This window comes from Diachasmimorpha longicaudata, chromosome 10, assembly GCF_034640455.1.
Source record: "Diachasmimorpha longicaudata isolate KC_UGA_2023 chromosome 10, iyDiaLong2, whole genome shotgun sequence".
NCBI lineage: Eukaryota > Metazoa > Arthropoda > Insecta > Hymenoptera > Braconidae > Diachasmimorpha > Diachasmimorpha longicaudata.
In genome coordinates this window covers 3,432,803-3,458,902 of record NC_087234.1, presented here as the reverse complement: position 1 = coordinate 3,458,902, position 26,100 = coordinate 3,432,803, and the positions used below count along the sequence as shown (strand labels likewise).

Here is a 26,100-nt window from a genome sequence, read left to right as displayed (position 1 = left end):
TCCCCCCAATCGGTGAAGTTCGTTTCGTACGAAGGGATAACAAAAGATCAAAGTGAAACTCACCTCATTATCTCGTCACCTCCGGACATCACAATCGTGCACTAATCAGTCTCTATCACTCCATCACTTTGTCGATTTCTCGGCTCTTCGCGTTCTAATTCATCTATTGTATGGACACGTTGGTTGGTCTGGAGAAGTTTCAAATTTTATGGTTGAAAAAACTGTTTAATTCAGTCCATCGTGTCTCTTCATCGATCTAGACTCGAGCAATTAAACTTTTTCCGATGAATGAGGAATCATTACGGGGAATAAATGTCCCCTGAACTTTTACATATTTCTCCCTGGTGATATCTGGATTTGATAACTTCAAGGGAAGGGATTAACGAGGAAGTATTCAATATTGAATGCTCAATAAAATGCATTAATATCGCAGAACTTATTACTTCAGCCAAATGTACGAGTAGCAAAACGATAAAATGGCTTCCGCCCCGATGAATATTTCGAAATCTAAGAGAGATAAAATAATTTTTGTTAGACTCTTTTCTCTAGACCTCAATTCAAGCTACAAAAAAGGTTATAATGAAAATTTTATTATCTCTTTTGGATTCAGAGATATTTAGAAAAAATTTGGCCGAAGGCCAGTTCGACTTAAATCACTGGAAATTAGTGGCACTCAGGAAAATGGCGGTAAATCTGTTCGCAAGCTTTCAGTTGAGTAAAAATTCATCGTAATTCGTAACTACATATTCATTACTGCAAGTAACCTCAGGAATTTTCACACGAATCCTTTTAAAAATCCAAATTTTACGAAAAACTTTTCCATTCAAACCATTATCTCTTTCTGTGAAGCTCGACTCGACCAATTAAACTTTTTCCGATGAATGGGGCATCATTACGGGGGATAAATGACCCTGAACTCTTCCATATTTCCCCCGGGTAATACCTAGATTCGATAACTTCGAGGAAAAGGATTGACGACGAAGTATTCAACATTGAATGCTCGATAAAATGCGTTAATATCGCAGAACTTATTACTTCGCCGAATATATGAGTAGCAAAACGGTAAAATGGTTTATGTTCCAATGAATATCTCGTCATCCAAGAGAAATAGCATAATTTTTGTCATTTTCTTTTTTGTAGCCCTTTATTCGCGCTATCAAAAAGGTTATAATGAAAATTTCCTTATCTCCCTTAGATTCCGAGATATTTATGGAATATTTGGCTACAGACCAAATGAACTTGAGAATGAGTGAGAATGAGGAAAACTCCGATAAATATATTTTTGAGTTTTCAGTTAATTAAAATTTCATCAATTTTTTCATTCTTAGCTCAACAGTTGAACCATTCTAACAGTATCGCCCAGTCACCAGAGAAAAATTTGCCATTTGTCTCTCATTTTTCATCCCCACGTACGGTAAAAATACCAATTTTTTCTGTTCCACGATTACTTGACTTTTGTCTTGCAATTTATTATCTTTTATTCTTTTCCTCGGATCCTGCAAGTCATAAAACCCTTCGCTGTTACCGACATTATGCCCCTACACATGAAATCCGCATGACGTTCGATGCACTCGAACATTGTCAGTGGTTCTGACTTCGTAGCATTACAGGCTCTCGTTAAACCATGGATTACGTTTACGACACAACCGTGTGACCAATCTGAATGCTCTGGAATTCCACCAACATGCCTGATGAAAAACATATCCAGATAAATAAAATTCGCGAACGGAGGGAAAAAATCCATTGCAAAATCAATGCATTCGTGCGCCAAAACAGTACCTCAAACCGTGAAATCAGAATGGCCATCTATTTTTTGCTGGTCCTGGCATTTTTCGTTTACCGTTGGCTGTGAAACATAAATCCGAATAAAACCCATTTTTCGAAAAAAACAAAAAAATATTTATCCACATAGAACGGGAGGGGACGGTCGTACTGCTCTCCGACCCATACATTTATTTTGCTCACCTAACATGACTAATTGGCCAGTGTCGATAATTATTATAATACATACCACCAGTTTGACAATGTTCATAAATGTACGAAAAATTATCTCATGATATTTTAAGAAAATATTTGTTCTAAGTGATTGATAGTTGAATTTAAAATACAAAAAAAAATTATCGAAATTCACGAGAATGTTGATGGTTCTACGAATACGAAGTCGTAAATTACGATCATGTAATCGCAATTTACAGGCAGTTTAAGAGTAGTTTACGACAATGAAATCGTAAATTAAGTTTATCTAATCCTTTCAACTTCAAGGGTAGAATACCTTTCCAAAAACATAAAAGACGACAACATAAAAGTAATTTACATTTATATTTTTGCGTGTGTGGCTATTCCTGGTTACGACTGTAATTTTTATCTCGAGTCATTCGGTCTGTGAAAATGTTCGTCATTCCTTGGCTGAGTGGCACATGCACCACTTTCCCTAGCCACCACCAGAGGTGAATGGACGCCGGTTAAATTAATCGTGTTTACTCGCCCCCAGGTTGAAATATATCTCGCGAGAACGTCGATAGAGAAGTTGAAACTGTCCTGATACAGTTTTCCCCAGTGAAGATCTTCGCTCTCAGTTAAGTTTTGCTCTCTGATGGCAGTTTGGTACCCCTCCAACTTTTGTGCAAGTCAACGTTGTGCGACCCAGGTCTCTTTCACAGGGACACTCGCTGGTCTTTGGCCGTAAGTCTCTTTGGAATGACCGCAAACCGGGTAAGGAACACGACTGGAGCGATGTGAATCGTGTCTCCTGGGGGATGAGCCTTTCTTTGTTCCTTTGTCACCAGTATATGTACTTGTCAGACTAAACTCTCCTCTTACTTATTTTTGTCTTTGGGGAAGTTTCAAAGGGATTTCAATGTACATCGACGATTCACATGTCAATGCTGTCCGGGACATTGGCCTCAGTGCGTTAATAATTCATACTGAGACTACAATTGAGACACCAATTCTTCTATTTCGAGTGAAAATCCGCTGCAATAAATTTGAGAGATTATTTATCAATTTCACACGGAAAATATAATCGATGTGTATAACGATTATATTTTGTTCTAGACATTTTATTCCGACTCACAGTGATTTTTATTTTCATCAGAATATTATTTCTTCAACCCACAGTAAATTTTCATCAATAAATATCAATTTCTACTAAGTTTATATACTTAGTCTCCACTGCGTCATTTGTGAAAGACGCTAGAAACTCAAGAACTCCCAAATAACCAACAAATTCCTCCCCTCATTAATAAAAAAACAATGACAATTGGCGAACATCTCTCGAACTTTCCCAGGCCATCGCAATAAACTTCAATATCCTCCTTATTAAATTATGAACATTACAAAAACAGTAGAATACGGAGATTGAACCCTGTGATCCTTCAATTATGGGCCCCCCACCCTCCCTCCCCCGCTTCGCTAGCAAGGGATAATTGACTCGGGGTACGAGGTTGAACGGGTAATTAATTAAGACCCAGAGTGCATCGGTTAGTGCAGATACTCAACCTCGGTGCGATATTTTCCTCATTCCACCTCTTTCTGCATCCTCTCTACAACCGAGAGCCCCACCCACTCACCCCCATTCTCATTTCCACGAGGCATCCGCCCTCCGGACTTGGGTGAGACCGCATACCCACCTCCTCCTGCAAAGTTAAAGGCCCATGCCCTTCGTCTTTCCATTCCTTTCCTTTCTTCTTCCGCACCTCCAACCCCTCCTCACCCCACCCCCCACAGGCAGCCCCCGGTGAAACCCCCTCGGCTCACTACCGGTGTGTCGACAATAGTGAAGGCACTCTGGATAACTCCAGAAATCTTGCGTTCCTGAGATAAAACGATTCCTGGTATGTTGTACCAGTTGTGCGAACTGAATCCGAGTGTAAATTGAACTTTAATATTTGAAATTTTATGAGACTGGATTTACGTGAATTCCGGAAATTTGAAGGAAAAAAAAAATCAGAAAAGTCGTCTTCATATCGCTCGAGAATAGGAATTTCATTATTTACTTTAGGTGTGATTTACGGGCTGAATGGATTCCCTCGAGTTTCATAAATTAAAAACTCGGAGAATTGATGTAGTCGAAGGGATGAAAGCCTGGGGAGACTGTTGAATCAAAATGAATGGAGCCAATTACTCTCGCAAATTGATTACATCAAGAGATGACAGAGAAACACTCGGGTAATCAGGTCAGACGTGGATGGATTTTGATCCGATGGATCACAAGACGAAAATAAAGAGGCTGGAGTTAAGTAATTTGATTTGGGTTCAGTTCTTGGGATATTATTAACTCGAAATTAAGTAGTTTGGGAACTACGAGTAAAGAGTTTTGTGTACATTGGGGGGGAATAGTTGGGAGGGAAAATTTGTGATTAACTGATTTTAGGAACTTTTAATTCCCAAATTTGTCATCACATCTCCGGAAATTCTATTCCAACAATATTTCAGGACTCAGCGCACATCTCAGCGGAGATTTCTAAACATTCCAATTAATTAACAGATGTCCACACCCCCGTTCCTCGCATCAGCGTCAGTTTCACTTAGCTCTCGACGTAGCAAGCGTCAATCTTCATCACTCGGAATGCCACCCGCCTAATGACAGCAAGAGAAACCCATAAAAAGAACCACAGAACAATTCCCCCCCCCCTCCCCGCCCCCCGAATTCATTGTGATTCATCTCACTTTTATGCATGCCCCACTGCTCACCCGGAATCGGATGTTTCAGCAGTGGAATACTCCTGCGTAATTTTGTTTTGGCAATGGAAGTCAAATCCGTCGATTTTTACGGATGATAACAGCCCAAAGAAGAGAACTATAACTTGGCATTGGTTGGCATGGCAATCGGAATCGATAGGCCATTGAATCTATTACCTGAAAATTCATTTTGATGTAGTGTTATGAGAATTTTTAAACCCCGAATGTCAATTCCTCTCACTCGACACTGAATAATTCAATGGAATTTTCCGATTACTTTTTTATTTCTCCACCTTCACCGTCTGTCTGTAACAACCCCTCAGCCATCATTTTTCCCAACATCTTCATGAAAACGAATGAAAAAGAATGAATTTTGCACCGAAGCCCTCAGATGTTACTTTATTTCTTTTGGATTTTCCTGGGTCTATATAAAGGAAGATACCCGTCCAAAAAGGAGTGGTGACAGATTGGCATTGGAATTATTCAAGCGTTGAAATTTCTATGAAATATTGATCCAACGATGCGGAAAGGTACATTGACGTGGTTCAAGGAGTCTTCACGTAATAATGTTGATTTTTTTGGAAAAAAAAAACATTTCTATTTCCGCTGACAAACGAGAGGGAGAGAGAGTGGGAGTCCTTGTTAATTCCAAATCGGTGAGTTGAATATTACCCTGATCCATCAAAGGACGATCAATGGATATCGCTATTGAGGATACAGCACTGCGCAGATGATCTTTCATAATTAATAATCACTAATAATCCTGTCACATACATTCTGGGTGAAATTCCACTAATGTGGCTTCTACATGCATCCAGACGTTAACGAGACCAAAATGTTGGCTGATGAATTATATACGTGTGTATAGTTATATTAGTTAGTGGTAATATCCATCCAGTGCCACAAACGGTGGATCATGCTGGATGAATGACATCGTTAGCGCTGGAATGCTTGGATCAAGAACCCCAGTGCTTCAGTTGATAATAATTCTGAATGTGAACATATAATTAAGGAAGAAAATGGATACTATGGTTGAATGCAGAATGATTCACATGGAAACTGAATAATAAACAATCATATCAGAGAAACTCAATCAACTGAATAAAATAAATTTGTTTATATAACATGAAGGATAGTTTTCATTTGAATTCAATTTTTAGTTTGAAGTTCGATGCGGTTTCAGCAAATTTGAAACTTTTTTTGTGTTGATAAATATTTATTTTATGGGTCTGAATAAATTATTTGTTGTTGATAAATAATTTTTGTTGGAGTAATAATTTTTTTTTGAGTGATGATAAATAAATTGTGATATGCTTTTCTGTCATTCACTGAATACTTTTTGGGTTGCAATGATTAATATATATTTTTTAATTGATTGTAATGGTTTTAGTGAATTAAAAAACATAAATAATAGAGGAAGTAATGTAAAAAAAAGTAAAGGAAATTAATCATAGAAATTAATTGACTGTTGAAAAGTTGATTTGTTCAGGAGCTTTAAAAATTCAAACTCTGTTTTACTTTATCATAATAACTGTTATGATTTATTAATGAGAATATTAGGCGGATTTTGCGGAACCTTCGTCCTCTGTGAAATCGATTGGATCACAGTGTTTGGTTAATCCATTGATAATTCATTGGTCAACATTCGAAGAAGAATTTTAACGGTCAATGGAAGCATAAAGCTGTTCATTATAGATGCAGTCATATCACAAAGGCTAATTATTAATTCGACGTACCTTTGTGACGGATTTTTAGCGCTAAACCGACTATTTTTTGCGTTTTAATTTCATTGATAACTCGAGGATTGGTCCTGTGAGTGGAAAACCCCCGGTTAAACGCACCGATACGTTGCTTGGGGCAGTTTACGGAAATAGACTGGGAATTGAGCACTCTATTTTTTTACGCGCATTTTATCAACTTTTCGATTATGGGGCAGTTATTGCAATGGCTTTGAATATTGAAATTGAAATTTCTATGAAAACTTGGCTTTTTATGGGGTTATAAAAGCTGAGATAATTTTTTACAGGGCATTCTGAGTGAATATTTGCACTGATGTGAGTGAAATGCTGCGCAAAACTTTGTGATTTGAAGCGTTTCCCGCCGTCAGCAAAATTATTCTCATTAGCAGTCGGTAACGGTTTATTTTGCAATGAATAAAAAATCGTTTGTGTATATTGTGTCTTAACGACGAGATTAATTTTGAAAATTAAAGAGTCTGCGAACTTATTTCTGCAATTGGTCATTTGTTCTTGAAGCCCTTCATTATGTTTGAAATTTTTACAATTCGAGATTTTCTTAGGTGAAAATAATTCAGAATAATTGCAAATATCACCTGAAGTCTTTTGTTGAATAAAAATTTTGTAGTTTAATACAATTCTCCTGACCAGAGTTGTACTTGGTTCGCCTGGGTATTACCGACCGGAAGATACCGGTTTCAAAAGAGATATTTTTTTCTGATAATATTTATAAAAAATGTAAATTATATATTCTGAACATAAATAAATATTTCTCAACGTCCTACGCGCTGCCTCGGTGGAATGGTAAAGTGCCGACAGTCAGAATATCGCGTGCGGCTGTGGATATTGTCGTTTACCAACACACGATTCCATTCTCGTGGCTCGATCAACACAAATTCTCTGTTTTCACCGAACGTTAACCTATTGCCCAAAGATTATATTCTCTGTATTGATTGAGAAAAATTCAAATACACACCGACGACTTCCCTTTGCAGTTAAAAAAATAAGTAAAAGTTTTAAATACCCGAATAAATTTCAAAATCAATAAAAACGATCAATAAATAATATGGAATGAAAAATGAGGGTTGAATATGACTTTTCAAAAATCTATTGTCACACCAACATACTTCGGACAAATCGCGTGTTGACAATATAATCCGAATACTGAAGCATAATCATCCCCTAGCGTTTCTCGATTTTATCACAATTCTCGGAATCGACTACCCCTAGTCAATAACCTAGTGCTCCACATTGTCGGTGTTCGTTTACCGTGACCTGACACAAGCTCATGTGCTACCCGGTACGCAGCGATCGATCATAACCTAAAAGCCTAGATAAACAACGCCAAAAATTATTCCGCATCACAGAAACCATCCGGTAAGTAGAAATTAATCTAAATGATTGATTTACACTGCTCTAGTCCCTCCCATGGCTCCCAAAATTCTTCGCTTAATTCATTAACATTTACACTTTTCGGTCCATCGACTCGATTAACTCTTAATGAATAATTTAAATGTTTCTCAGAGAAGTCGTTCTCTTTGGCTCATCTTTATTTCTCTTATTAGAAATAACTACCCTTCGTAAATCCGTCACAGTTCATTTCCAATCAATCAATTATTTATCCTACTGTCTCCTTACAAATATTGATCCTGCGATGGTCTTCCATCACGATTTTGTCTCTCCTCTCTATTTTATATCCCACCTCGCCTTTTATTTATTGCGCCTCGATTTTACAAATTCCGAGGTCTTTTCAATTCTGTAGAATTGATTCAACAAATCTCAAACTTTTCAGTCGTAAAATCAGAAATGGGTACGTACGAGGATTTCCTGAAGCTTCACCAGCCGCAGTTCGTCGCCTCCCAGATCCCGGAGCTCTTCTGGCCGAAGATATGGGAGAAGCTGAAGAATCAGGTCTTCGATGCAGGTCTGTACTTTAGCATTGCTCAAATAGACTACGAGGACAGCCCCAAGGGTCCAAAAGACCCGGTGTACAAGCTCTTCCTCTCCGGAGAGACGGCAATGTCCTGCAGCGAACCAAATAACGTCTTTCTAATCGATCACGCCTGGACATACGATGTCACTACCGCTCGAATTCACCTGAACAAAGTCCCAGGTCTATTAGACCGCATGTGCACCATAATGGGCCACTCCTCCCCCTCCGAATCCAAAGATCAAAAACTTGAATTTATTCTCCGAGAGATGTGGAGGTACAATCAATTCTTAACGATAAACTCCGACAGCGTAGAGGAGAGATTACCTCTCTGGTATATAATGGACGAAGTAGGCTCAGCAATTAATCATAACGACTCTCCAAACTTTCGAGTTGTCCCTATCTTACACTTAACGGAAGGAATAACTTATTCCGTCTTATTTCCCAGAAGGGATGTAGAAGTGAACGAAGAAATCACTAGAGACTTCATCGAAAATCAAACGAATGATCCAGAATTGCGACGTGCACTGCTCATACCCTGGGTGGATGCAGATTTTAGTAGTGAAGATTTCCGTCAAACAGAACCCGAGGATGATTATTTTATGAGTGGTAGACGCGAAGAAACTTTACCAATACTTCACGTCTCGGAAAAATTCATTCATAATAACTATCCTAGTGAAAAAAAACTGAAAGTTTTCACCGAGTACAAGTACGTAAGGGATTATTTAACAGACAGCTCATTCGAATTAACTGACAGCGAAGATGATGCTGATGTACTCTGGTACATGGATCACTTCAAAGATTACAAAACTCTGAGTACAAAATTTCCTCAAGTACTTGTGAATCAATTTCCCTTTGAAAATGTTTTAACTGTGAAGGATTTATTATCAATAATCTGCCGACGTAAGGACGGTGATGGGAAATATGAAGTTGAAACTTTGAAGACATGTCCAAGATGGTTGCCAACTACGTACAATCTCAGTGCTGAACTTATTAAGTTTGTATCATACTTTCAAAATCGGAAGATTAAGGAACTCGATAATCACTGGATATGCAAGCCATGGAACTTGGCAAGGGGAATAGACATTCATCCAACTAATAATTTGAATCATATACTTCGGTTACCCAGCACTGGTCCAAAAGTTGTGCAGAAGTATGTATCATCGCCAGTGCTTTATGATAGGCCAGACGTTGGTAAAGTTAAGTTTGACGTTAGATATGTCGTGCTACTGAGCTCAGTGAAGCCACTCAAAGCTTATGCTTACACAAGTTTTTTTCTACGTTTTGCTAATCGTCCATTTGCACTTGATAATTTTGACATTTACGAACAGCATTTTACGGTTATGAATTACTCGGATGAATCACCACTTCATCATGTCAAATGTGAGGATTTTGTTAATGAGTGGAGTAAAATGTATCCTGATTTTGATTGGAGGAAATATGTTGAACCGAAGATTCTGAAAATGTTGTGGGAAGTGTTTGAAGGTGCTTGTGCTCAGGAACCACCCAGAGGAATTGGACACAATCCTCAGAGCAGAGCTGTTTATGCTGTTGATCTCATGCTGGAGTGGGATGATAACGATATGCAACCGATTTTACTGGAGTTCAATTTTTCGCCTGATAACAAAAGAGCTTGTGAATATTATCCTGAATTCTACAATGACATCTTCAAGTGCCTGTTCCTAGGAGATGATAATCCCAGTGTCTTTCATGATTTATCCAGTCTGTGATCAGTGATAAAAATGAAGAATGGAAACTGATACTTTCGCTTAAGGTACGAATAGAAAATTGCATGAAGGATGAATGATTTATTACGGAGTAAAAAGGTTTCTTTTGAAATTGAATATTAAATAGTTTATTATTATGAAAGTGATAGTAATTCTTTTAGGACCTAATGACACGATAAAACGAGAAATAACTGAAATAGAAAAATTGATGGTTCATCATCACTTTTTTCTTTGAGAATTATTGAGGGGTCGGGGGGGGGGGAGGCAGAGGGGTTTAAATACAGATGTTAAACACTATTTACCCTGTTCTGTGAGCACTGACATTACCTCTTTCACGTACAAATGATTTCACATTACGTCTTTTATTTGGATCGTCTGCTCATAGCACTCATATTCACAATTTTTTGGATCTATTGATCATTGAAATTTCCACAAAATTAAATACTCGTACAATGAAATTTTCATTTTTCTTTTCTATTTGATGATTGTTTCACTCTATAATTTATTCCTATTAAGGTACTCTAGTGATTATTCTTTTAATTTTATGATTTGATTCTGAGTAAAAATTAATGGGACAATCGAAGGTATTGAGAATAATTTTTATAACAAAAACAATCAGCCTCTTGTCTCACTCATTATCTGCTTCAATGATATTAAATATATTACTCTCTACTCGGATACATGTAATGTTAACGTATAAATTATTCTTTCTTCTTCACACTCTAACAGTATGGACGCAAAAAATGTAAAAAAGCGTTTTCATTAGTTTCGTCTTACAAACTCACTCATGCGTAACTCCATCCACTCATTGATTGTATCATAATTAATTTCTCTCCCTCTCGTCGGATTTAAGTACCTGATATTAATCGAATTTTCACGGGAATGAAAGGCCTTTAGACCTAATTCATCACTACAATCACAAATTGTCATTCAATAAACTACCGCTATGAATCAATCATTGATCATCTCGTTATATTAAAATTAAAAAATCATATATTAATATTTTCTTTGAATATGTTTCGATTAAGTACTCTACAGCGCGTATGATACAATTTCTCTACAATCTTCGTTATATACAGTGCAGTGACTCCCACTAAATTTTATAAATAATTAATTTACATTATCTTTGATGTACGATTAGTGTCTGTACAGGACTGATGACACTTTTTCTCACTCAATGCACTCACATTTTTCTCAGTACTTCATGAAAAAATCTCACCGTTAATTGGAATAATTCTAAATGTACCTATTTGTATACAAGAGACAGTCTCTCACGACTTCTACACCCTACACTTTTATCATAATTAACGACTCGGGTAATAACTCATTTATAACTCAAAAAACCTTTGGTGCACAAACCTGAGCCTCTTCACAATTTCCAATAAATTTTAATTTGTTAAATAGTCTCGTATACCTAGAACTCACTAGAAGAAAATCATACGAAGCAATTGGTCGTTCATTGCAACGTGGATATTGTATATCTCTCACTGCTTCGGTTGCTCACTGATAATGACTAGTATTACGACAATATGAAGTCAGCGGAATGATGAGAATGATGGGAATTTCTGTGCTTCTCTTTTCGATTGTAGTTGATATTTGTAATACTGCTTCTTGTTCCATTGGTGCCTGTCGTGCCGGATGTGTGATGACTGTAACCACTGTCACTGCCAAAACTACTGTCCGGTAATCCCTGGTACAGACGTCCCGATGTCATCTGATCGTTGTTACGTGACATGTAGTAGACTGGCTGTTCGTATTTATCGTCAGTGTAGATTCGGTCCGCTGGTTGAGCATAAGAATCTGAATAATCACCATCAACTTGGGTGTAGATTGGTGGTGTATTGTCCTGATTGCGCAGATCAAAGTACTCGGAGCCATATTGTGAACACTTTGGATAACGCTCGCGAGTGCAATTTGCGGAACGTGATTTGTCTTTATTGTTTGGTTTACTTTGATTTGTGTAATGATGGAGGGGACCCAGTACTGGTACACTCTCGTACGGATTCTCGTCTACTCTTACTGACTGGGTCACCGGTATCTGCGGCACAAAGTATGGCAGTTTGTGGGCCACCGATGGGACGGATTTCTGGCGTTGACTGGTACTTGTTCGGGATCCAGCTACACCTGTAATTTAAGGGATCGTTTAGGTCTTTTCGCTTGTGTCTGGGGATTATGTGGGTTCTATTGTCTTGGATGTACTGTTAGTACGACCTTAAATTATATTTGAAGACATGGAATCACGAAATTATGGAGTGTAGTTTATTAATTTTGAGGATCCAGAAAATTGAGAGAAATGCGGAACGAAATGTTCAGTAGACATTATAACTGTGGTCGCTATTTTTATGCGAATAACATTCAGACGTATCATCAAAGGAATGGAGCCATAAAATTTTGGATTTTTGCTTAATTTACACTGAAATCATGAATATTCAGTTGTAAATTCACTTGAATATTTGCGAATTTTTATTCATTTTCATTTGATGTTTCAATGGAAAGTCACAGTTTGCCGTGATTTTTCATTAACGAAGGAAAATTCATTCTGTCCACCTGTAAAGCGAGGGGTGGTTCGTTTTTTTCGGTAGTTTCTGATTAATATGAGAACATCCGCTTGATTTAGACCGTTAGAAACGTCGAGGAAGTGATGTCACAGTAAATTACAATTCATTCATTAAACAACGTCTGAATAAATTGAAAATGTTAGGATTTTAATTCTTCCGTAACTGTTCCTTTTCATTCTTCGTGGAATAGAAAAACGCTTGAAATGTCAAAGCTATAAAAATAGTAATAACTTGATAAAAATTCCAATATCTCGCGAAGCTCACTATGATCAATTTTTCCATTCCATACGAAAATAATTCACCTCTCTCAAAACAGCAATTTACCCGTAAAAAGCCGAATTAAAAAATTTTCCCCATTCCAAGAAAATGACCTCTCCATCGTTGTTTTTCCCCCCTAAATTAGCATGTTAAATATGAAATTTAAATTTTAAAAGGGGGATGGAAAAAAATTAGTATTGTAAATTACCCGCAACGTTGGGATATAGCTGGAGTAGTGCGTCGAGGAGCATACCCTCATGAAACTCTCCAACGTCATTTGCTTTATCCTTTCTACGTCTGTCTAAGCTTTTAGGACTCTTTCCCCGACGTTCACGTGATAAACGCGAAGACGTTGGACAGGTACTCCACATGGGACGGGTTGAGGTAAGCATTTTTGATTCTGATGGCTCACCAAGCGATAACTCATCCTCAGCAAATTCATCCTCACTCACTGGTTTTGACGATGAAACGTGATGACGTGAGTGGGTATGGTGATAATGATTCAGCCGATTGCGTGCATTTAATTCACTCTCCTCGTCTGTATCGTGTTCCCCTAAAAAAAATTGGTAAATTTGATGGGCGAGATCAATAATCAATTAGCCGATTGATTACTGATTTTATTAACGACATTTGGTGGGAGACGAATGGATCGAGGGGGGAAAGGGAATGCTCACCATTGTTCAGCTCTTCGTATACAGGATTGTAGAGGTCCTGGGATATGTATGGATCGGGTCCAGGACTGCTACATACGAATAGACCTCGGCCACCCTCTTTCACATCGAGCATCTGTTTTCAAACACAAATGAATAAAACTTGAAATGAGAGAGAAATCTAAAAAAATATGAATTCGTGTCATTCAAAGCCGCCCAGTGTTTCCATCCTCATTTAATTCTCAGTCTGAATAATTTAATTAGTCCTTGAAAATTCATTGAATACACTATCTCCTTCGTAATCTGATATTTCCTATTCAGTTGTACGAATGGAGAACTCAGTAATGTTTGAAGAAGGAAGTGGTTATTCCGCCATAGCAAATATAATTCAAATGTTCACTGCAATAATTGATAGAACAGAGAGGAAATTCACTAAGAGAATATTTAATAAACCTCTGTAAAGTTTTTTTTTAATCCTTTCTTCTTTTATTTTTCATCCACTCAACGATTTTTCCATTTTTCACCGATACGAGACTGAGAAATATTTACTGCGGCATTACATGCATAATTCCACAAGAATATAACGTGAATTAATGTACCCCGGACCTGTTGTAACAATGGTAACGTCAAAAAATGGTGGATTAAAAGGGATGGGGATTGTGAAACCGGGTTGAATAACCACTCCTTGTCAATTTTTTTTCCAGCAAAGTAATTTTTATTTTTCATTATTTGTTTTTTTTTTAGTTGTTTTTGTTTTCTTTCAAAAAATTTTGTCCATTATTATTCACTATTGTTATTAGAATTATTACTATTAAAATAAAATGAAATATCTTTTCGTCAGTGAGTCATACATGCCGCATACACTCATTTCAATTTACTTTCTTTTTTTGTCTGCTCACCTCTATCTCACTCTCTCCCTCTCGCTCACATTCTCTAATTATTAACAATTCAATCGCGACGGAGAATCGACAAAGGAACAAATAAAACAATATCCGTAAATTATAAATCACTCCACTAATGATAATAATAATCGTAATAACAATTTGTGACAATTTACAAAATTATAATAATTCTCGAATTGCGAGTGATAATCATCGGATTCTCAGCGACTCTTCAATATCAATTAACTTCACTGGATAAAAGAGGAAAATTCATGGTATAAAAACATAAAATAAAAAATCAACAATGTTGAAATATTCAGGAATATGGATTTAGTTATCCTAAAATTATAAAAAAAAAATAAATAAATATTGACTAGTCTCACGTTATATTACTACAGTTAAATCTACCCTATGGTGACATATATACACATAACTCGAAGGAGCTAATGAGGAATGCGACGATAATCAATAATTTATTGATAAAATGATTGGGTAGAAAGGTACAGTGAGGTTACGCGCTAAATTTAAGTCGTGATCGTCCAGCGATCTAGGTGAAACGCAACCTAAGTTTACCTAATCGTTAGAGATATGTGATGAAAAACCTGTCCAGTTCGTCTATAAAAATTTCCTCATTCGCGGAGGGAAAGGGGGTTGTTCTATCGGCGTTTACGGAGTTCGGACCTAATTGATTGTAGAGATGTGCGGGCAGTAACGAGTCGTTACTCCTCAAACCCGAAAGTCAACAGTATCAGGACATCAAAATATTCGGTATATTTTGCAAATCCTCTCTCGAATTGCTGGGTCATACGGTTCAGTCAGTAAATGATAATGTTCTTTTCATACTTGAATCATTAATTGACCGATAAGGGATAGAAATTATCATGTGTTTCGTTCGATTTTCAATTAATTTGGTGTTTTTGGAGATACGGAACCAGTGCACAAGCAAAAACATAATATGCCGTAAAGGGAAAATATTTACTTGAATTGATATGCATAAACTTTGATAAAGTGCAAAATATACTTCTTTCAAATATATTATTTTCCATTCAGTGCATGAGTAATTGAATATCGAGTAGTGATGAACGACTGCTTTCGGGTGATAAAAGTAACGAAATCGCACACCTCACGTTGATTGCATCGCCATTAATTCTCATTAACCAGAATACAATTGATCGGTTACAAAAACCACCGGGACATTGCAAATACCCATATCCGAAAGCCGTCATGTTTTTTCGGAATTGGAATACGGCTTATCCGGTGCACCAAGTAGCTGATGAATTTGCTGTATTGTGCACAAAGGACAAACTTCATCATCAGTAGCATCACCAGTTGCAACGCGTTTAGCCCAACCAGGTGCTTTTCTAACTCCCGTATCAATATACGAATAACCATCAACATCAAAGTACTCATACTTATGATGATTTCCTTGATTCGTCAAATCAATTCTATTGTCAAATTTATAACGATTGTCAGTGTCAACGTACGAGTAACCCTCTGAATCTACAGATGTACGTCTAAATCTTCTCTGGTCATACACTGAATTGGTCTGTTGCTCCATGGTAAATGGCTTCTCAGACGCTAATTGCAGCGTTGGTACACGATTTCTGTGTGTTGGTGTTATAACGTTTGATGATACTGGGGATACAATCTCATTGACACTAGTGTACGCGATTGTTGGTGGTAGTGATACACTATCGGTTGTACATAAACGTTTATTCTGATGATTGTACGATTGTCCTGTTACCGATGATAATTCAGAATTGTCAAAATCATCATTGTAATTACTTTGACTAGACAATTGATGGGTACTAAGTTGTAACGCGATAACTGGGGTAATTAATGATGGTGTACTAGGCACATGTGTTGCAATTGTCTGTGATACACCTTGTGATTTTGCCAGGAGGGCGCGAGGTGTTCTATAACCACCGAGTACCGCTCTTGATGGTTTTTCATTGACACGCAGCACATAACGTGGATCACGGTAGTCGAGATAGTCGAGATGATGATTTGCTGGTACATTTTCACCATGATGTTTGGCATTTTTTCCGCGTACCTCTATTGTCGGTGGACCGTTGTGAACTGATAAGTGATTGTGAAGCTGTGAATGGGGTGTTGTCTCGGGTAAATCCTCGTAGAGTAGACCACTGCCAGTTGTTGTTGTACCTTGGAGTGTATGACCATCACCCAAGTTACGACGATTAGCTGCTGCTGCTGCTGCTGCTGCTGCTGCACTCTTGCAGGGAAGTAAACCTTGGACTTTTCTCTTATGTCTGGAAACAGATTGGTCGGGGTTTAGTGTCAGTTGGTCGGTGGTTGGGGGGGGGGGGGGGGGTATACATAGATGGGCACTCCGTGCTGGATGGATTGTGCCTTGCCAGGGCAAGTACAGCATCATTCCAGGATCAGGAGGGTATAAAAAGCTTGGATATTGTACTCTGCTCACAATGGACTACGGCTACTTATGGGTTATTTATCCATGAATCAAGAATATCATTGGGGGAGTCACTTGTGACGGATACTGTGAGGCAGTTGGGGGATTGCATCGTTAGGACTCTTGATATTTTCAAGTTAAAAATCTTCAGCTTTAAATGGGTCCGTGAAATTTTAAGGGTCAGCTATTTTTACGAAATTTTCATGATTTTTATGAGGGAACAATCAGGGGATTTTTGGAGTATTCAATGGAATTCTGATTATTACATTTTGTGGATAATTAAAATTGTTAGCTAATTTGGAAGTTCTAGATTTTTAGAGGATTTTTTCGGGTCACCACTGGTATTTTTGATGAGTATCTTGGAATTTAAGACCCCCAAATTCTTTTCAGAACTATTTAAAAACACCTGATTCCGTGTACAAAAGCGGTCGTGATAAAAACTTCTGTCTTTTTTAGACTCAGAGATATTCTTTATAAGTTCACGACTAGTAAAAATCGGGTTAAAGCGAATTTTTCTAAAGAATTTCGGTTCGTGTAGTTAAAAGCACCCCTGCTAAGGGCCTTATACCTGAAAAAACCCCTAAGGACGTGTCGGAGTAACACGTTGGAAACAAAAACTCACTCTTCTCCCATCGGTCAGTGTAGACCCGCCACAGCTTCTATTCTTTCTACATTTCAAAACGATGCTGCTCGAGAAAGGACTCAACCGAATCTAATTCGGTATTTCTCGTTCAAATTACATTCAAGAGTTGTTTAATTTATAATACAAACATGTCGCGAAATGTTACTTATCCGCTGAATACATGACTATCAAAAACAATCTCTACAGCTAATCAGTAACTCAAAATAATTAAAACAAAATCAATGGAAAAATGCTAATATCATTGTTGAAATAAAGCGAATGACGGTTTTGGACTGAAAAATCGACGTGAGCTTAGTCGTCAGACGAGAATTACTTTTTAGCTACATATTAACTACCGATGTTGTTAACGCACAAAAGGAAGCTATACAATTCCCACATCTTTTGTATGCATTTTGCAAATAATTATTGAAAGTCAATGCGACATTCAGAAAATTGGAATAAATGTACTATCGCTCGAACCCTCATTACATCAAATCATGTTTGGAGCCCGCTGAATCCACTATCGAAGCATTGAGTTTAATCACACAATCGACTGAAAGTACCTCCATATGCCATATCATTAATGGATGATTCCGATGGACTAAACTCACTGACAATTTAAGTAAAAAAATCCTCTTTTCATTTTACCCATTTTTTTTTTCAACGCACAAATAAATTTTCCCGGAGCCTTTCGCTAGTTTCATTCGAATTTCCTCTCCTCGTAAAAATGACGTGATCTCTCCAAACCGATTCCGTAATCGGTGAGCGAGCTTCAAGTTCCATAATTAATCTCTCACGAATAAGAAATAAATAAGGAGCCATTAACATCGCAATCCTCCCGGTCAACTTCATGAAGATCCCTCAACAAATGTGGAGAATGCAAGTGGTAGCAGGTGAATGGCGTCAAATTGATGATTCGATTTTGAGGGATAAATCGAATTATACACGATTGATTGCCATTTAATAGGAAATTTCCTAGTAATGACATTCTATAGAAACCTTGAATCGGGTTAAAAGGGACTTGAAACATCTAAACCCAACTACCGAGTTCGGAAACTGCTCAGTAGAACTAGAAATAGCTTCTATCTCTTGTCGGTTGATGGTAATTAGCATAATTCGGTTTCCCCCAAACTCTCTGAAGTTGAGCTTTTCAAGTTAACGCCCCCCTACGCTTCTGAATGAATCTTACTTTTTGTTGTTTCGTCTCTGGGCCCGAACGGGGTGAGACGGAATTAAGTGTTTTTAAATTCAATTGTATGCGATTCATACATATTCATACACATTTCGTTGTATAATTGCGTTGAAGATTGTGAGAAATGGGTAAATTGATGATCCAATCCAATGACGATAACATCATATATTTACGATAACAACTTGTCTTGATTTCAAGTGCTCATCGAACGCGCTGTGATTTCCCGCAAAGTTTCAAGCGTTCAATTTTCAAAGTTTCTAGGAGTTAATCTACCGTTGTACGTACAACATTCTGATACTTACTTCCAAAATACAACCGAGACAATGGCTGCCATTAGCAGTAAGACAACGGCGCATGTGATGATGAGGGCAGTATTCTGGAGCGACGGATTAGTGTGATAGGATGCATCAATCATCTGTTAAAAAAGAAAATGAAAAACAAATCTACAATGTACGGTATTTTTAGATGTTGCTTTTAGTGCTTGAAGTGTATGGGTATGAGAATATACGGAGAATAGGTTGTAGTCAGTGTCAATGCGAGGAGAGTGAGAATAGCCTCGGAGTACACGTGAATGGTTATTTTTCAATGGGTTTTCACTGTTAACTGAAAATGTAAGTGTTATGTTTCTGATACTTACGGGAATGGCAACGCAGTCCTCGAGTTCTGCAAGGGGTGCCTCGGAGCAGAAAGTACCCTCAGTGAGAAAGGGTGGCCGAGGTGGTGGTGGCAGCCGAAAAACGGGCGGCGGCCCTGAGCACTCCAAGCACTCAGTGCTATCCAGCGTCTCGAGCTCTGCCATCCTCCTCCTCAGCTTTCTACGAAAAATCAGATGGTAAAAAAAAATATACAGCTCTATTAGTCTCATTGATGGTGATCATTAATTCTTGGTGAAGTGTAACTTCACTCTTCGTGGTTATCATCTTGGATAGTTTACGGTACGTCATTAATTCTTATTGTGGTGGGGTAGGGGGGTGGTTTTAAAACGATTAAATTGATTACCGATATTATTGATATTCCGGATATTTCAGGGACTCGTGTTTAACGAGTGCATTTTAAACTTGAAAAAAAAGAGGCGGTAAAAATTCCGATATAATCGTGGGAGAAAAGGGCGACGAGAAAAATTGAAAGGCTCAGTTAATTAATTAACAGCGTTACTCTCATTTCATTATCCTCCTCTTCACACATCCGCAAAATGTAAATAACCGCGTTCCAGTGTGAGTGATTGAATAACACCGGCATTATTCAACTTCCAAAAAAGAAGAAAAAAAATCCAATTATCCTTATTTTTCACGCGTCCCACTGTCACGATTACTTTCCCCTTTCGTTCTCGTCTATGAAAAAAATTTGGGTCAGCAGAAGACAAAAAAAATTGTACTTCACGTGACAATTCACAGAGCAAACTGACATCCGTGCTGCTGCTATTCTCACCTCAACGTGTAAAAGTCCCCAGGGGTTGATTTGCTATAAACTCATGGCTAGTTCCATCCCTTCTTAGGCCTTTGACAACTTATCACGCACAATTACCCCCGACTAGCATAGCTCATATCCATCTATTTTCGTCGTAAATAACAATCAGCAACCACAGCACATCCTCTGACCCATTTAAATCACGTCACAATGATTGCAATCACTTTTCAAAATCATATCCACAGTTGTCGCAGGTGAAATAATCACAAAAAAACAAAATCCAAAGTAATGACACTCCGTCCCCCGGACTAACTACTCGTCACTGAATTCCTCCGGTGAAATACTACCGCAGTTTCTGTGATCTCAATGCGAAAAACTTTTAATTCACAGTTAAAAATGAAAAAAAAAATTTGTCGAGAAACTTTTTTAAACTCGTCACCAGGAACTCATTCGGGTCGATGCTGGTATAGCGACGACGCGCGACACACTGTTGCTCTGGTTTTTCGTTGTGAGCCTCGTAGCCTCTCTTCCCCTCACCCCCTCATCATTCTCTCACCCTCCCAACCCCCCTACACACCCCCCACCGCCGACCATCCACGGCACACTTCGACATTCGTCCCCCACCACTGAACGTCCACTGGGTATTGCCGTCTCTGGGATAACCAAACCCCCCCACCACTGCTTCCGTTGGGTGTCCCTTACCACTAGCGCCACGCGAACATCACTCCCCCCCACCATTCCCACACAGGCCAACTACTGAAGTGGAGGGTGAAGCCACGAGGGTTGAAGCGAGATCGCCGACAGAAGAATGGATTCGTGTACACGAGAAGCCAGAGAAACGACGCGATAGTGGGGGTCGCATCGGTGGGGTTGACGAGGCAGTGGGGACGGGCGGGGGAGGGGTGAGGAATCGACCGAATAGGGGTTGCCGGGGTTATAGGGAATGAGTTGGAGGAAGAACCGGAGTACGTTCTTCGGAACGTCAACCCACCGAACCCAAGGATGAAAAGCCAGAAAAAAAGAGGGGGAACGGGGGTGGAAATAAAACTTCTCGTGGTAATAGTGGGGTGGGGGGATAAATCGTCCGATGTAAAAAAAAAAAAAAAGGAAGATGAGGAAGTGGAGGAGAAAAATTGACTAGCGTAAGCCACTCCGTTCCAGATTGAATGGTGAATTTTTACGAGTTTTATGGTTTATGGGGTTATTCCTGTATTTTTTTTCCCCTCTTCTCCGATGCGTGGAGAAGACACTCAATCGGGGCAGATGACTTTTTTCCGGGCATACAGAAGCGGCGAGGGGGGAGGGGGGTGAGGCGTGTTTTCAATTAAAATGTCAGGATTTTATGGGAATTAATTTATGTTTGAATGAGGTTTATCGGATTGGACGTCGTATTTTTGGGAGGTGGAGAGGGGGTGAAACTGGGTTATTTCCTGGGAATTGATCCTTTCCATTGTCGGGTGGGAGGGGGGGGGCGGAGGTGGAACATAAATTGGGTCGAATTGAGACTTTTCGTCGGAAGAGTGGAAGAAAAAAAAAATACCCCGGGGTTTCGTGTCTATCTTGGCAATCGGATAATAAGCACGGGAATGTTACAATAGAATGAGCCACATAATTAGAATATTGTATAGTGGAATTATGGGGACGTCAGTTGGCACGCGAGGGGATTGGGCGTTAACCCTCCGGGGGGGGGGGACAGGGGAGGGGGTCAGTTGGCATGATGGACCGTTCAATGATGTTTCTCACCGCTGGATGCCGACGAAGGGATGATATCTACATTATCTGTTCTTCGGCAGGGGTCTTTTAAACACTCGGGGCCCAAACCCCATTCGGAGGATTACACCGGCGGTGGATTATTATACCGCCTGCAAGATGAGGGGTATAAGGTTTATAGATCGAAGCAGCTTGCTACTGGCGCACGAGATGTCTTAAACACTGGGAGGTACGTTCATTTTGTCGTTTTTGGCGAGTGTCTCGACTCTAAAACCCCGGGAGAGAAGCAAGACGTTACGTTGGCAAAGGGGGAGGAGGAGAAACAGTTGGGTGAGATGCGAGGATAATTGGCGGGCAGGTATGCTGACTGACTCCAACTCCTCCTAACCGACCTCGCAAGATTCTCGACGCTTTCATGGGGCCCAACTAGACGGTTCTAACGTTAACTTTGAAACCGCAACGAATATCCCGGAGGGAAAAAAAAAACACCGGCCCTCGAATTATTTCGTCAAGTTAAAAATGACCTGTCTTATTTTTCCTTGTTTTGGGTTTTCGGGGCTGAAAGAGTCATTATTTACCGTGGAATTATTTCGAGATCTCCGGGGATTTGATAATGACGAGGATGACTTAATAATCCGGATGGAAAGGTGGGTTTTTTTTTTGGATAATCGAGCGAAGAAGGGGGAGGGGTTTCGGTGGTTCTAGGCGTTGGTAGTTTGTTTGAGTGGTTGTTGGTTGCCGGGAATTTACATTTATTATGGAGTTTTCGGGAGTCGGGATTTTTGGGAGCGAAAGAGAAGAATCGCATAGTTTGTTTGAATTTTCGAATTGTTTCAGGAGGAAATTAATGCCAAAATGTCTCGATATTTGGCACTAAAGAGCCCTAATTTTCTGGAAAATCCAAAGGCTTTTTGGTATGTAAGTAGTTGTGATGTTATCCACGAGATTCCTCTAACCTCGCTATAAAAGTTGAAGCAGTTTTTAAAGTTTTACAATTGTTTGGAAAGAATTTTTGGAAAATTTCCATCGACGATAGTTGAACTTTTTAGTGAGGAAATGACCTCCTTCCCACATTTCAACTTTTCGAGCTCTAAATAATGGATATGGGTTTATGATTGAGCCGAAAAAAAAAAAGTGTAAAAAGTGATGAAAACATTGGAAACTTTTTTAATCTCATTCCCGAAGTTTTTCCTGTTTTTATCATTTTTGAATTTCTTCTCTTCCCTCATTTTTTTTCAGACCCATTGATTCGGGGGCGGATGAGGTGAAAAAAAAACAGTAAACTTTTTAGGCCACGTTTTGTTAGTAATGAATAAAGCATTTCCTACGTCATCTACCTGCCGTGTTTTGAAGTACTCTCAAGGGTGCTGAAGGAACAATGGATACGTCATTCTCAGGTGGTAGAATCCTCTCGTCACACCACGCCTCACAAGGGGGGGTAGCAACCCAGGGCGCCCTTCTTCTCTCATCGCTCTCTCTCTCTCTCTCACTCTCGCACTCCCCTTCCTCCTCCCCTCGCCCACTCTCCCTATAGGTTTACACTCCAACACTGAGGTTTCAAGTAGAGTGTAGTGTAGTGTAGCTGACGCCGCGCATCACTCTGACACTAACGCGTTCACCCCTAATTTCCATTAGCGCAGAAAGGCCACAGACTCACCGTCACTTACGTTATGCACCATACATTCATATCCCAACGTCAACTCATTCAAAATCCAACGGTAAATCCATTAAATTTCATTCCTGTGTCATTTAATTTTCAGGGTTATGAGAGAGTTGGTTAGGGAGGAACAATGGCTTTTTGAGTGATAACGGTTTTGGGGAGAGGGACTCAAGATGGGGGTAAAGCACTCGGTAATGTGGGATGTTGTGGCGGAAAAAATGGAAAATGTCGAGGACTCTTGAGGGACTATTTTTGGACGAGTGACATTGACATTCGATTTGAGGGACAAAATTCAGTGATTTTTTTTCATTTTTATATACAGTGATATGCTCCTATCGCATATCAATTAGTAGTTTTAATAATATAATCAATAATATATTAATTGGGTAATTGATAGGGTTTGAAAATGTGGGCATTAACAAATAAAGATTCAGTTCCATTAATTCATCTCACTTCGATGATTGTTTATAGACCAATTAAATTGAAATAGTTAATTGCCTTTGATTTTCCCATTTAATTATAAACTTTATGCACCGAAATTTTCGATATTTTTTTGGAGCAATAAACATAAAATTGTGTAATTTCAGGATTATATAATTGTTGACCGAATTTAATTTTTAACTGAATGAATAATGAATCAGAATGACCAATAAATTATAGGGTCGCGGGCACTGAAAATTGAATGAAATTTCGACAAACAATGATTTATGGAATGCTCGAAGCTCCGGTTGGAATTTTTGACGAGAGCCATGTCAATGTCAGGACGTCCTTTGATTTTTCAATTTAATATTCAATAAATTGGGTGCACTGTTCACCTCCCAGCAGACATTTTATTTCGCCTAGAAAAATTCACCCCAATCCCCAGGAGCTAAATAAAATGAATTTTTCTCCCAGTAATTAGACACACGTCTCAACTCAAGACTCTCTAGTCTCCTCTCCCTCACCCCATCCATTTATTTCACTCCGAATTCCACCAACAAGTATTCGTATTATAATTAGCGATGTTCATCGTATGAGCCAAAGTTAAGGATTTTAATTAAATTAAACTCGCATCACGTTTCACAAACAAAAAAGCCTGCCTACACAATGCCTAGCGATAAAGTATGCCTTTTGTGTTTTAACTAAAATTCTGAAGCACATGTTATTCCATGCATACTAAAAATCAGGGAAAATACACCCCAACAGACAGCACCAGCATCAACACTATTATCAGAATAATAACCCCATGTATATTAATTATTTGCATAATACTGATATTCCAATTACAGAGGAAATGTAAAGAGATTTATCACTGCATTCTGTCGTGATATTCACCTAAAATTTTTGACGATATATTTTCAAATGTCGCAGCATTAATTAATGTTCAGACGTTCATTCAATTTTTGCTGTTAACCATGAATTTTTGTTCCTTATCATTACGATCACGAAAAGTTTATTTTTAGGATAAAAAATAAAAAAGTGGGAACCAATTAAAAATTTAAAAATCTCCAGAAAATTAAACTTCAAACATATTTATTAATTTTTCATTTTGGAAATTAGTTTTCTTAATTAAAAATATTATAACTTCACGCTTCTTCACCGGTTACAAAAATAAAATTCAATATAAAGCTTATAAATAAATTAAATCTCTGTAAGTTTGTAAACTTCTGTTGCAATAAATTCCTCCAATTACGCAACTTTCCAGAAGTAGATTCCCTTTGAAACCAAAAACATCTCGAAGATGACATTAAATATCATCCAATCAACGCGAACCACTGGTAGCTCTTAATTCTGATAACAAGTGTCGTTGCTACCTCTCTGTTGTATGTCTATAATTAAACTGACAAAGTTTGATGACGGACAAGAGCCGGAACAATGTGGCCGTTGCTCGAGTCTCGCCTCGTTGGCCATATAGTTCCTCCCCATCCCTCCCACTTCCAAACCCCCGTCTGCAAAACAACAGCCACAACCAACAAAGACGGCTGTGACAATTTTCGTTAGTGGTACACTGGAGTGCATTGCCAGTGACCGGGACGCCTTGTACTTTTGCTCCGCACACACACACACACACACGTGAATGGGGAAAATCCAATAGTATACGTCTTCCAAACACTCGTGCTGAGCTGGTAAAGGTATATAGAGTGCAATAAAAAATAAAAAATAAAATGAAATCATTACATCGAAGTTAAGTTAATCGCAGAGAAATGAAAGTAATGAAAATACCGATAAATAAAGTTCAATAGTTGATTGAAAATCTGCGAGATAATTTTCGGTTCTCATTTATTTTTCCATGAAATGCCGTTTTTGGAAAATTATGGACTGAAAAAACGATAACTGGTTGTGTCAAGAAGAGAGTTCGCTATCGGCAGTAAATAAATGTTGATAACTGACAAAGATTTAAGTGCAATTCTCCAAAGGAAAATTTCAATTCGCATCTGCTTTTCCCTGAAATTCCGCAGTTCCGGGAAATTTTAGGGAAAATGTGCGGGAGAATGTTCAACAAGTGGTCCATTTGTTTGCACTATCACTCTCAAGCTCACAAAAGACAATAATTTTCTAAAAATCATAAAAAAGAAAAAAGTACATAAACAATTTCATGTGAATTTAAATCCTCATTATTGATTCCAACTGATTCTACTAGAATTTTCCAAAAAAATTATCATTATCTTAGCGATTCCA

General features: G+C 38.5%; 2 protein-coding genes across 5 annotated transcripts in view; one reads left to right on the top strand and one right to left on the bottom strand.

Annotated features, from left to right (window-relative positions):
* Positions 1-7,626: 7,626 nt before the first annotated feature.
* LOC135166694 (tubulin--tyrosine ligase-like protein 12) lies at positions 7,627-10,264 on the top strand. The gene is made up of 2 exons (XM_064129218.1): positions 7,627-7,793; positions 8,209-10,264. The coding sequence occupies exon 2, from the start codon at positions 8,223-8,225 to the stop codon at positions 10,074-10,076; it is 1,854 nt and encodes a 617-aa protein (XP_063985288.1). The 5' UTR covers positions 7,627-7,793; positions 8,209-8,222; the 3' UTR covers positions 10,077-10,264.
* A 1,328-nt stretch (positions 10,265-11,592) lies between these two features.
* Positions 11,593-26,100, bottom strand: part of LOC135166696 (uncharacterized) — a 54,122-nt gene continuing 39,614 nt past the window's right edge. For 3 of the 4 annotated variants that reach the window (XM_064129226.1, XM_064129224.1, XM_064129227.1), the window contains exons 3-8: positions 19,303-19,480; positions 18,968-19,080; positions 16,474-16,690; positions 13,564-13,675; positions 13,098-13,442; positions 11,593-12,197 (exon numbers count right to left, since the gene is read on the bottom strand). In XM_064129226.1, the coding sequence (XP_063985296.1) occupies positions 11,593-12,197; positions 13,098-13,442; positions 13,564-13,675; positions 16,474-16,690; positions 18,968-19,080; positions 19,303-19,464 (1,554 nt within the window). In that variant the 5' untranslated portion in view covers positions 19,465-19,480. Of the gene's footprint in view, positions 12,198-13,097; positions 13,443-13,563; positions 13,676-16,473; positions 16,691-18,967; positions 19,081-19,302; positions 19,481-20,093; positions 20,620-26,100 lie in introns of those variants that run through there. The other variant, XM_064129223.1, reaches the window with a different exon arrangement.